This window comes from Arvicola amphibius, chromosome 14 (assembly GCF_903992535.2).
Source record: "Arvicola amphibius chromosome 14, mArvAmp1.2, whole genome shotgun sequence".
Lineage (NCBI taxonomy): Eukaryota > Metazoa > Chordata > Mammalia > Rodentia > Cricetidae > Arvicola > Arvicola amphibius.
Window position 1 is genome coordinate 3,398,344 of NC_052060.1, and position 12,572 is coordinate 3,410,915.

Genomic DNA, 12,572 nt, shown 5'->3' on the forward strand with positions numbered 1-12,572 from the left:
GCCCACTGCTACAAAGTTCTCAAAGTTCTGTTTCACACAGGCCTGAAAGAACAGGTCCAGCAGACCCTGCGCTGGGCTCTCTGGAAACAAGAGCCAGCACACATCTTTCCTCTAAGTCTCTGTGTCACAATGATGAAAAACTTATTAACACAGGATGGACGAACCTTGCGTTTTTTTGTTTGTTTGTTTGTTTTTGAGACAGCGTATAACAGCCCTGGCAGTACTCACTTTAGTTAGACTGGCCTCTAACTCAGAGATCCGCCTGCCTCTGCCTCCCAAGTGCTGAGATTAAAGGCGTGCACCATGGTCGCCCGACTATGGACCCTGGGTTAAGCCCTTGGCACCCAAACTAATGTACAAAATGGCTTGTGCTGCTATTGGTAGCCAAAAGGGGAAGAACTGGCTTGTGTACCAGAGAGGCTGCCTCTCCAGAACACCAACATCACAGAGACGACACAGACCACACCCACCTTGCCCTCAGGTAGTAGAGCAGGTGGTAGCCGATCTTGGGTTGCTTTTGATACAGCTCGGAGAGAAGGTCCAGAAGCAGCGAGAAGCTGCTGTTGTCCTCCTGCATCTGGCACAGGTTCCTAGATGGGGTGAAGAAAACTATCACCTAGCGCACACTCTAAGGGTTGGCTCCCCACCAAACATAGAGATAGCTTCAGGGAAGATGGCAGGCAGACAGCTCTTCAGCTGAGGGCTTACCTAAATATTAGGTAGAGAGGTTTCCCTACAGATTCCTCCAGGGACCTAAAAGAGGAAGGTTCCATGTGAGAGTCTACATGCATGGAAAGATACGGAAGAGCAGGTATCCCGCCTGCTCCCTTCCTACCAAAGGCAAAACTCCCTGTTGCCTAGTGCTTGGCAATAGAGAAACAGGTTCCCAACACAGCAGCACACTCTGAGAATGTCATCCTCACTGGGGATCAGACTCTTGCCCTTCAGCCAAGTCCAGACCAGGGGCCAATCCCTGGAGAGCAGCAAAGCTTGAGACCACTGGCCTGGCAGCAGGCCTGGAAAAACAGGGCAGGGACGCTGGACCACTGCCCAGTACTCTCGGGGCCCATTAGTACATGGAAACATGGAAGCGCCATGTGAAGGGGACTCTGCCCAAGTCTACAGAAAGAGCGCCTGGGGTCTGGGCTGAAGAGCACACTCTGGCTTGAGGCTCAGGGTGTCAGAGAGGAGCCTTACTCTTCAGTGACCTCTTCAGGCAACACTTCTCCTCGAAAGTGGGCTTTGAAGAGCTCCTGTAGGCAGGAAGCAAGGACAGAGAGCTGCTCCGAATCGAAGTCTTCCTGGTGACAAGACAGAGGGAGGAGACATTATGACCCAGACCCAGCCTCACTGTCCCCACCTGCATCTGCCTCTCAGCTCAGCGCACTCCTGTTCCCTGCTCAGAAGGGCTTCATGGGGGAAGGGAAGGTAGGAGCTTGATTCCCCATGAGGCATGTGTGAGCAGCTGTAAGCTGGGAAAGCTTGGGATTTCTTTCTCTGAGGACTTGGTTCCCCCTTACCTCTAGGACCTGGTCCACAATTTCCTGCATGACCTCACACTGGGCCTCTGTGTCACTACAGCATAGAAGCGAGAGATTAGGAACAGCAGGGGTACGGCACCTCCCAAACTGTGCACAGGCACATGCAAACCTACAAGGGAGCTATGAGCTCCCAGCTCAGAGGGAAGACTTCTGGCTAGCAAGTGCCATTCTGTGGGCAGAGGCCCAAAGAAGTCACAATCCCCAATTCTCCCCTCCCCCGCTCCAGTCTTCAGTGGCTTTTACCTTCAGAATCCAGAGAGCAGGGGCTCCCCTATTCCCAGCCCATGCTTCCCAACATCAGCCAAAGACATTTCTCATGAAGCTTCAACTGCCCCTCCACCCCCACCACCTGTACACCATCTAGGTAGCAGGAAGTACCTGGACCTAAGGCGGGGAGCAGGGTCTGTACCCACCTTCCCTTCTGTAGCTGCAGAACTTTGTCCCTTAGGGACTCGTCCAACTGATCGAGGTAGGGGGTCACATCAACCGGTTCCTCCACAACAGTCTCCTTGATGGGGTGGAAGCGGAACTCTCTCTTCTTCCCTGAGGATGGTTTGTCGCCATGAGCTACCTGCGCCCTCCTTACACCTGTGTCCCTGTTCACTCAGTGTGCTGAATCCCAGCTCACACCCACAAAGGACAGAACCACTCTATCTACTCTCCTGCCTTTAGTGGACCATTGAGCCTCATCCGCTAATAAACAAAACTCAAATCTCATGGACAAAGAGGCAGGCTAGAAAGACTGCAGACAGGCTACCTGAGAACTAGGCCTCTTGGGTTATCACAAGTCAAACACTCCCTGTGCTAATCTTACCTTTGCTATTGAGATCCTCTTCATCATCGCTGAAGGCTGCCTCTGCATTGTCATAGCAACTCTCGTCCTTATCCGACAGATGGTTGTCCATTTCCATGGAAACAGGCTCTTCAATTTTGACTTGTGAGTAAAGAGAAAAAGACTCCTGATGTCCCTAGTACACCCCATGCTTCTGGGGATGAGACTAGTGGGCAAGTGGGCGAATGCAGCTTGGCCCTAGATGGACAAACTTGCCTTCTCAGCTCTCTGGGACCCATGTCAGCTCAGAATGAGTGATGAGCAGAGCATCACTTTCTTTTCTGAAACGGGGCCTTCCTGGGTCCCCTGGTCTTCCTGCTTCTACCTCCCAGGTACAAAGATAACAGGGTTGCACCGCCAAGCTCAGCTCAAGGGATATTTATTAGTGTTCTTTAATTTAAAACCAAGTTGGAAAGGAGTATTTGGCTTAAGCTCTTATTCCACAACAAAAAATTGTGGAAGCCAACTTGGCAAACGGCAGTGTAAACTCAGGGACAAAATCCCCATGACAAGATCTGTCAGGGCCTGGACTAAGGACGGGGAAGACAGGCGGCAGGCGAGTGCCAGCTGTGCGGCAGGCATCCCAGGAAAGCCGTGCACTCACCGGGAGACCACCATGGGAAAAGAGAACAGGAGCAAAGAATGGAAATTCAACTAAGACCAGATGATCCTCTGTGAAGTCCATACCTTCCACGGGCGGGGAAGGCGAGCTGCAGAACTCAGGGAATTTTTCTCGAAGCATGGCCCGCAGCTCTTTATCCAACTTAGGGTTGTCAAATAGGGGAGCCAAGTGTCTAATAGAGAACACAGATGACGGTCAACATCAGAGCTACTCACTGCTAACCCAGAATGAACACACAGGTTGGCTAGCACAGCTTCAGACCCTTCAGAATCCACAGGGGCAGGAGCTCCTGCGTCAAGGGGACACTGGTCTTCCGTCCAGTAGAAGGCAAGGAGTCAAAGTGGGGCAACAGCATCTGAGCTAGAGGGATTGGACCTAATGAAAATGGAGAATCCCCTCCCACAACACACAAGTTCCTTACGCTAAGACTCGTTTCTCCACAATGTGGTTGAGGGAAGAAAAGACACCCTGACGCACATGGCCTTCCAACGGTGGGTAGAAGTTAGGAATGATCTAGAAGGGAAGAAGAGGAGGAGTAGCTGCGAAGCTCTGCTGGACGAGACCTAAGCAGCTGCTTTGGTCTGAGCGAGTGACAGTGGCGGCATGGCGCAGGGCCGTCCCACTGCCACAGCGTTTGCATCAGGGTCAGGACTACAGTCAGGCACACTGGGAGACTGCTCACTCAGGATGGGGAGCCAGGAAAACACGGTGGCACTTACTCGGCACATGAAGTCCAGGAGCGTGGCAGTGATGGCTGGGTGGGGCTTCATGGAGTGGTGCATGACCAGGATGGCCGGCTCTAGAGAGTGCGAGGTAAAAATGAACAGGTCCCCCGACACCAGACACCGTTTCCATGTCTACTAATAGTTTCTCAATATCTGTGAAGCCCCCAGGAAGTGCTGTGTGTATTCCCCCAGCTGGGGAACCCTCCCCAACTACATTCAGTCCTCATCTCCCTTTTTGTACCAGTACTCAGCTTGGAAGAAAAGGAGATGGGAAGGGAGGACAGACTTCTGCCTAGGCCCTCCCCACTCAGAGCCCAAGGCTATGGGGAAAAGGCAGCAGCAACTGGTTGGCCTCATCAAAGCAACTTTCCCTCTAGGTCAAGGGAAAACTGAAGGGGAACAAGGGAATTGCTCCTGGATAAACAGGCACTTCCACCCCCCACTTCCCTGAGACTTGATGGCTGCTATTATCAGGACAAGCAGTGGGGGCTTCGGGGACGGGAGGGTGGTGCTGATTGGTCCCAATCACATACCTATGTTCATAATGCTATCCTTTTCTGGGCTAAAGAACAGCCAGTCATAAAACAGAGCCAGCTTGGCATTAGAGGCAGCAACGTTGGACTGGAAAAGAGACAGGGAGAGGGCTAGCTCCATCAATCGGCTCCCATCTTCCCAGAGCCAAGGGGATGCTGCAGGGCCCTCTTGGTTGTTTCATCTTTGAAATTCAGTTCCCAGTAAGAGATGGCATAACCTCATGGGGTGAGGCACACAGTCTATTATATGGGAACTGGCCTGGGTTTTTCATGTATCATGCAGTACACACGCCTACTCTCTATAAGGAGATCAGCACAGGAACACTGACCAACCACAAGTTGGCGTGATGTTCACAGTAGCCTACAGCTGCCTTTGTTGAACAACCCAGGCACCTCCCTACAGACCCCCCTAGGAAAGGCCTGCGCCTGAACCAGCACATTCCAGGAACACCATAAAATGGGGGAAGGGTATGAGATGTTTAAGAACAGTGTTAGCCGAGCACAGAAAAAGGAAACAGAAGATGGCAGCTCTCTTAAAGGTTCTGTGTTTGGGGAAAGGAAGTATCGAAAGCTGACGCCAAAGTCGTGGACAGAAAAATCTAAAGCAGCGGTTCTCAACCTCCCCAATGCTGTGACCCTTTAACACAGTTCCTCATGTTGTGGTGACCCCAACCATAAAATTATTTCATTGCTACTTCATAACTATAATCTTGCTACTGCTATGAATCATAATGTAAATATCTGGTATGCAGGATATCTGATATTCAATCCCCAGGTAGAGAACCACTGAACAGAGTCAGGGGGTGTAATGACATATGTCTACAATTATAGCACTTAGGAGGCCGAGACAGGAGGATTGCTGCAAGTTTGAGGCCAATTCAGGCAACACTCCAAGACCTTGTCTCAAAACTCAGTGGTTAATGAGTTCTTGCAAAGAACGTGTGTTTATTTTAGCACCAACACGGTGATGTACAACCAGCTATGTCTCAGTTCCCTCTTCTCACTTCTGGGCCTCCACCACCAGCACGCGCGTGTGCGCGCGTGCACACACACACACACACACTCAGGCATACACACCAGCACACACACACATACACTCAGGCATACACATATACCATAAAATAAATAAGTAAATGAAATAAAACAGAAAAATGAAAACCCTGAATATGAATAAGGAACAGCTCATGAGAATAACTACTGGGTTTGGAGAGATGGCTCAGCAGTTAAGAGAACTGGTTGCTCTCCTAGAAGACCCAGGTTCAATTCACCGCACACACATGGCAGCTCACAACTGTCTGACTCCAAGATCTGACACCCTCACACAGACAAACATGCACACCAACACACACAAAATAAATTTAAAAAAAAAAGAGAATAACTATTATGGCTTCTAGAAACAACAGGAAAAACACAGGGATGTCTCTTGAGACTCAGGCCTAAGAGGATCTCTCAGGGACTCAAGTAGGAATGCCTCAAGAATCCAGAATTTTGAGTTGGGCACAGTGGTTGGTATACACCTAATCCCAGGACTGAGGGGACCGAGACAGGAGGATTGTAGCTCAAGGCTAGCCAGAGCTATACAATAAGGTCTTGCATCAAACAAACAAACAAAACAAACAAACAAACAGAAATCAAGGTATGGGGGCTAGGCAGAAAAGAAGACGGTGAGCCTAGTCAAACCCAAGCTCAGATGAAGACAACTATCAATTTCTAGAGATGAGGGAGGAAGGTAACGAGCCTGAGGCATTCAGGAGACCCAGTGAAAGGTCCATTAGGGTTCACATGGCCCTGGAATCAGAAGGGAAGTCCAGGAACATGCTAGAAGAGGCGCTGTTCACCACCCAGCAGTCTTGCCCTACTGCATGGCCCTTTACCGTGCACGTGGTCAGGAGCCAGCCAATGATGGCCCATCGGGGCAAGATATCTGAACTCAGCACTTCGTTTGAAGGGTGGACCACCCCACAGATGTATCGAATGAGGTCACAGCGCAGAGACTGACTGTCAGGGGTTGAGAGGTACTGGCGCTGGAACCAATCCTGGTATCGCTTTTGCTGGCCAAATCGCACCTGAGGGAGGAGGAAGCAGAGAGGCTGGTGAGCAGGAGACTAGAAGCTTGGACCGTGTGCTTGTGACAACTTCAGTAAACTCTGTCTCTCAAGTGCCCTCTCCTTTGGGGACATCCTGGTCTTAACCACTGTGAAGCCCTTTCTAGCTTGCCTCATGTATCAGCATGCATCAGCGTCTGCTTGCTCCTGCAGCAGGCCTCAAGCTCACCGACCTCCAAAACGGCTGCGGCCCTTTCTGGCCGCTACCTCTCGTGCCTGTCACTGGCTCTCTGGCTGGAAGCTTCTCCTTTTCTGGAGCTACTGCTGAACAGCAAAGACTGTTCCTGGAGAGTAAGAGCCAACCCTGGCCCCACTCAGCGCTGACTGCCGCCTGACACAGGGTAGCCTGAACAGGACTGTTAGCCAAGGCACAGACTCTCCAGACCTGGCCGCAAGTCCAAACACACCTCAAATGTTTACACTAGAGCCAGATGTGGTGGCCCGTACCTGAAATCCCAGCACTCCCAAAGCTGCTGGGGGAGGACTGCCAATAGTTCAAAGATGGCTGGGCTACACAGTCAGAGCCTGTCTCAAACCAGCAGCCAAAAGGCAGCACTCAACAGGGCAGATCTCACGCTCTTCTAGTACCCGCTCAGAAGACATCAAAACAGAGCAAAACGGTTAACAAGCTGCTCCCAGGTCAGCACTGTGAAACAGCTTGTAGCAGCAACCGTGGCTGAACACCTGAACTCTAACAATTGTGGCAAAGATACCAAATTTTAACATATGTGTGTGTGCATGTAATGGCTAGTTTTATAACATAAACTAGAATAGTTTTGGAAGATGGGACCACAGTTGGAAAAAGGTCCCCGCCAGACTGGCCTGCGAACTAGGAAAGCCATGCGCATTTTCCTGATTGGTGAGTGATTTGGCGGGCATGATAGAGAGCAGGCTGAGCAGGCCGTGAGAGAGTTAGCGCAAGCAGCAGGCCCCATGAATGCTGTGTCAGCTCCTGCCTCCAGCTTCCTGCCCTGCGGGAGTTCCTGTTCTGACTCCCTTGGTGATGGACTGTGTGACCTGGAAGTGTAAGATAAAACAAACGATTCCCTCTCCAAGGTGCTTCTGCTCAAGGTGTTTTATGACAGTAACAGAATCCCTAACTAAGACAGTATGTATAGACTCTAAACGTGGCCTTGTTAGAGACACAATGTTGCTGCTAAGTAGTTCAAGCTAGCATGGAATTTGAGAACCTCTTGCCTCAGGGTCCCAATGCATATGCCATCACATCCCATTACAATTTGTTTTTTTTTTTTTTCTTTTTCTTTTACCTCTTTCTTTCGAGACACAGTCCAGTAGGTAGTCCTAGCTGGCTTTGAATACATAAAGATGTGCCCACTTCTCATGTGTTGTGATTAAAATGTAGAGTGTATACCACCATGCCCCGCACTTTTTGTCATTGTTTTTCTTTGAAAGAACACAGGTCTCATGTAACCAGGCTGTCTCTGACCCTGTAGCAGGGCCTCCTCCGTCACCTCTGAGTGCTGGAATTACAGGCAGGTGACTACACTCGTTAGTCCACTGTAGATTCCACAAACATCCTCAGAGATAGAAAAACCATAGTCCTCCAACATTTTTACCACAGTGCAACCATGTTTGGAAACCAAAGGCCACAGCCTACACTGTAGACAGACTACCTGTGTACAACCACTGAACGGCTGCTTTTAAAAACAAAACTTCAAAAGAGTCTTGCTTATTTTACGCTACACCTCGAATGCTTTCTCTAAACATGATTTCCGTGTACTGTGCAATGTGCAGGTTTAGACTGAACCAAGGAAAACACCAAAAAAGGTAAGGACTTAGCCACTACTGTGCGTGTCAGTAATCAGCGGTGACAGATCTGCAATGAGCTCAGCTGACACCAAACACAGACTGTCTCACCCGGGACGTCATGAAGAGGAGCTTGGTTTCCATGTCTGGGGTTAGACGACAGGCTAAAAACTTTCGGGACGTTCTCGACTGAAGCAGTTGTAGGATACCTGAACCAAGGGACAAGAGAAGTATGAGACCAGAGAAATGGAAGGCAGAAGGGAACTGGGTCAGAGCAGGTGTGGTTTTGCTCATGGGCCTATTCTATGGCAAGCCTGAGAAAGAAGCCCGGCAAAGGCACACAAAGTTGCCTCCAGTCATGCCAACTGCAGCGCTTCCCTTCCGCTGGCCTCCCAAATTCTGATACCCATGTTTTTATAGCTAGAAATAGATGGGAAATTCATTTTCTTATTTTTTGTTTGCTTGTTTGTTTGTTTGTTTGTTTGAGACAGGGTTCTCTGTTTAACGGCCCAGGCTGTCCTGGAACTCCCTCTGTAGACCAGACTGGCCTCGAACTCAAAGAGATCTTCCTGCCTCTGCCTCCCGAGTGCTGCGATTGAAGGCGTGTGCCACCCGCACCCCCCAACTAATATGTGAAGTCTTAACCTGCCTTCCTACTCCTAAGGGTGACACTATGAAATCCTAAGACCAATGTGATTGAATAGCATAGCCAGAGACGCTGTAGTCAGAAAGGTCTGTATCCAAACCCTGCCTGGCATTTACTAGCTATATGGTCCTTCAGTGCGTGATTCTTTGACCCTGACTTTCCTGTGCAGAAAGTGAAACACTCATCTTAAGGGCTGTGCTGGGACACCCTCCGCCTGCGGAGTAGCCCAAGCGCAAAGCACGAGCTGAAGGCATGAGGATCGCACACAGCACGAGCTGAAGGCATGAGGATCGCACATAACACGAGCTGAAGGCATGAGGATCGCACACAGCACGTGCTGAAGGCATGAGGATCGCACACAGCACGTGCTGAAGGCATGAGGATCGCACACAGCACGCGCTGAAGGCATGAGGATCGCACACAGCACGCGCTGAAGGCATGAGGATCGCACACAGCATGTGCTGAAGGCATGAGGATCGCACACAGCACTCACTGAAGGCATGAGGATCGCACACAGCACGTGCTGAAGGCATGAGGATCGCACACAGCACGCGCTGAAGGCATGAGGATCGCACACAGCATGTGCTGAAGGCATGAGGATCGCACACAGCATGTGCTGGCATGCGCTGAAGGCATGAGGATCGCACACAGCATGTGCTGAAGGCATGAGGATCGCACACAGCGTGTGCTGAAGGCATGAGGATCGCACACAGCACACGCTGAAGGCATGAGGATCGCACACAGCACGTGCTGAAGGCATGAGGATCGCACACAGCGTGTGCTGAAGGCATGAGGATTGCACACAGCGTGTGCTGAAGGCATGAGGATTGCACACAGCAGCACACTCTGCTCTCCTCACCCTCACTCCCTTAGCTTGTGTTGTGCATAGGTGTGCACGTGTGTTGTAGAATACAACAGGATTCTGGGAATGTCAAAGACATATGAACACACACATAAACCAAAAAAAACCTACAGAGGCTTTACCAAACTAGACCCTTGTAGTGAGAGGCAAGAGCATTTCTTCTTCTCTATAGCTCCAGAAATCAAACTCAGGACACTGTGTGCTTTATCACTAAGCTACATCCTGCGGGCCACTCTTCTAGGACTAAGAGGACCCTCTGCTGACTCCGCTTCAGGAATTGGCCAGTGACCCCGTCAACCACAAGCACAGTGAGGCTGGAGTCTGGCCATCACCTTGTCAAGGAGCTGTGGGAAGAGGGAGGATCACAGTTTTCTGTCCACATCTGTGTTTTAAGTTTTTGACTATATTTTATCTTATTGAAGTTCATGTGTGGACTCACAGGTGTTATAGTGTATGTCTAGAGGTCAGAGGCTAACTTGGGGAGCCAGTTCTTTTCTTCTATCATGTGGGGCTCTGGAGACTGAATTCAGGGCACTAGGCTTGGCAGCAACTGCCTTTACCAACTGAACTATCTTGAGGCCTTGTCTGATTTTTTTTTTTTTTTTTAAAGAAGCACTGGCAGCTGGAGCCAAGCAAGTAGGACCTAGCCAGAAACTACATGAACCGTTCTGTGCTTCTGCCACTCCCGTCCGTGCCCAGCTATACTCAGCAAAGTGTGTCCTACCCCAAGCTTTCTCTGACTAAATCTCTCCTGCCAATTAACTTCCGCCCCTTCAAATCCACTCAGAACACACAAGGACAGGGCGCACCGAGGGACTTGCTCACCTGTAAACTGAGGACTCAAAGCCTGAGGGTTGTGGATGATATCTTTCCAGAGCAGTTCAAATTCTGGTATCCTAGCAACATTCTGAAGTAATCTTACAAGGTCGCGGCCAATCATCAAACATTCCATGAACTGAAAGGGAGAGAGGATGGAGAATGGGAGCAGGAGGGAGGATAAAACATGTACTGCTCACCTCCTAGAGGGAGGACACAAAATAACATGTTCTGTGGAGGGGAGAAAAGATGGCTGAAGAAATCATAACATGATTGCTTCTGGAGTCAAGGGGGCTGGCTGCAGCTGCTCAGGAAGAGGCTGAGAGCCCTGAGGACTCTCACATCAAACAAGTCCCTCCCCACATGGAGCTGCTCTGATTCAGTTCAAGGAAACTGAATTCCAAAAGTATGGGGCCGGGAAGTAGCACCCCATGCATCCTACAGCAAAGTTCATTCTGGCCAACAGAAGAGACAGTTGTGATAAAAGAAATGATCTGTGTAACTGTGTGGTCCAAACACTATTGATTAAAATCACGTGTTACACAATTGTATGGACACAGTTCCAAGATTTTGGGAAGTTTTCTTTGGTTGTTGTTCCTCTTTTTCAAGACACAGTTTCTCTATATAACAGCCCTGGCTGTCCTGAAACTCAGAGATCTGCCTGCCTCTGCCTCCTGAGTGCTGGGATTTAAAGGTGTGCGCCACAATGGCCTGGCTGATTCTGGGGGTTTTCAAGACAGGGTTTCTCTGTGCAGTCTTGGCTGCCCTGGAACTCGCTGAAAATCAGAGATCTGCCTGCCTCCACCCCCAAAATACTGGGATTAAAGGGGTATGCTTTGAAGTTGGTTTTTTTAAGGTTTGTTTTCCATATACATACATACATGTATGTATGTATATATGTGTATATATATTTGTTTTTCAAGACAAGGCTTCACTGTGTAGCTCTCACTGTCCTGGATCTTACTCTATAGACCAGGCTGGCCTCGAACTCACAGAGATCCACGGGCCTCTGGCTCCAAGTGCTGGGATTAAAGGTGTGCACCACTACCGCCTGGCAAGGTTTACTCTTACGTATATTAGTGTTTTGCCCACATGTATGTAAGAACCATGTGCCCAGAGGCCATAAGAGTCCTAGATCCCCTGGAATAGGAATTACATACGGCTGTGAGTCACCATGTAGGTGCTGGGAACCAAACCCATGTCCCCTGCATGAGTAGCATCTGCTGTAACTACTGAACTTATCCGGTAACTGCTTTTAATTTAAATTCTTCAATATGGCCAGTAGCCTCATAGTAGCCTAGATTTAGAATATCTCTCTTGGGAGAAACTATAGTAATAAATTCATAATCCATACAGGTAAACATGTCAATTACTTCCGGAACAGGTGGTGTTGATGTAACAGTGGACACACAAGAACAGCTCCTGTCTGTTGTACAACAGTGTAAATCGAAACCGACCAGAAAAACCCTGGATGCCAGCATTATTTGTGACATTTCTAAGTGCAAGGGGTATTCCACACCAATTCTCTGTCTAGGGATGATGAGGCAAAGACCACATCCTCAAACTGATCTCATCCTGTTCCCTTACCCGTTCCCGAAGCAAGGAGACACAGAAGTCAACTTCCTTCTGCCGAAGGGTCTGGAGCTGGGCAGTCCCATGGTGGTCCACGATAAGTCGGAGGTATGTGTACACAGCCATGGCGATGAGGATGCTGCTCTTCAGGACCCACTCCCTGCAGAAAGGAAGACACTGCACCTACCTTCTGCCTGGACCAGACCTGCACCTGAAGCTCATCAGCGACCACACACTGAGAATGGCTCTGTCCTTTAGGGTCTTCCTCAGGCTGTTATTCTAAGAGTTGACTAAGGCAAAGGTGTGACTGATTTTCTTTACCAGACAGATACCCAACAAAGGTAGGTGCCGAATGAAATCAACCTCTTATAACGTAAGAACTTTCGTAGCTGCCAAAGGATAACTGTGTTGGTTGACTCATTCAAGCACCAGGGCCACCCCATGTGGGGCACTTGGGACAGAGGCAAGCTACACCTCTCCTGCTCTGCCACGGAAAATGCCCTCCGTGTCCGTAGTTCTCTAAGTGTGACGCAAGGCCCTCTGGGGATTTC

General features: G+C 49.7%; 1 protein-coding gene across 2 annotated transcripts in view; it reads right to left on the bottom strand.

Annotated features, from left to right (window-relative positions):
* Positions 1-12,572, bottom strand: part of Ints3 (integrator complex subunit 3) — a 41,695-nt gene that overhangs the window by 7,788 nt on the left and 21,335 nt on the right. For both annotated transcript variants that reach the window (XM_038311598.2, XM_038311597.2), the window contains exons 7-20: positions 12,037-12,181; positions 10,459-10,588; positions 8,237-8,334; positions 6,128-6,319; positions 4,254-4,341; positions 3,715-3,794; positions 3,417-3,508; positions 3,061-3,167; positions 2,356-2,475; positions 1,955-2,084; positions 1,521-1,575; positions 1,198-1,301; positions 709-753; positions 471-590 (exon numbers count right to left, since the gene is read on the bottom strand). In XM_038311598.2, the coding sequence (XP_038167526.1) occupies positions 471-590; positions 709-753; positions 1,198-1,301; positions 1,521-1,575; positions 1,955-2,084; positions 2,356-2,475; positions 3,061-3,167; positions 3,417-3,508; positions 3,715-3,794; positions 4,254-4,341; positions 6,128-6,319; positions 8,237-8,334; positions 10,459-10,588; positions 12,037-12,181 (1,506 nt within the window). The remainder of the gene's footprint in view (positions 1-470; positions 591-708; positions 754-1,197; positions 1,302-1,520; positions 1,576-1,954; positions 2,085-2,355; positions 2,476-3,060; positions 3,168-3,416; positions 3,509-3,714; positions 3,795-4,253; positions 4,342-6,127; positions 6,320-8,236; positions 8,335-10,458; positions 10,589-12,036; positions 12,182-12,572) is intronic.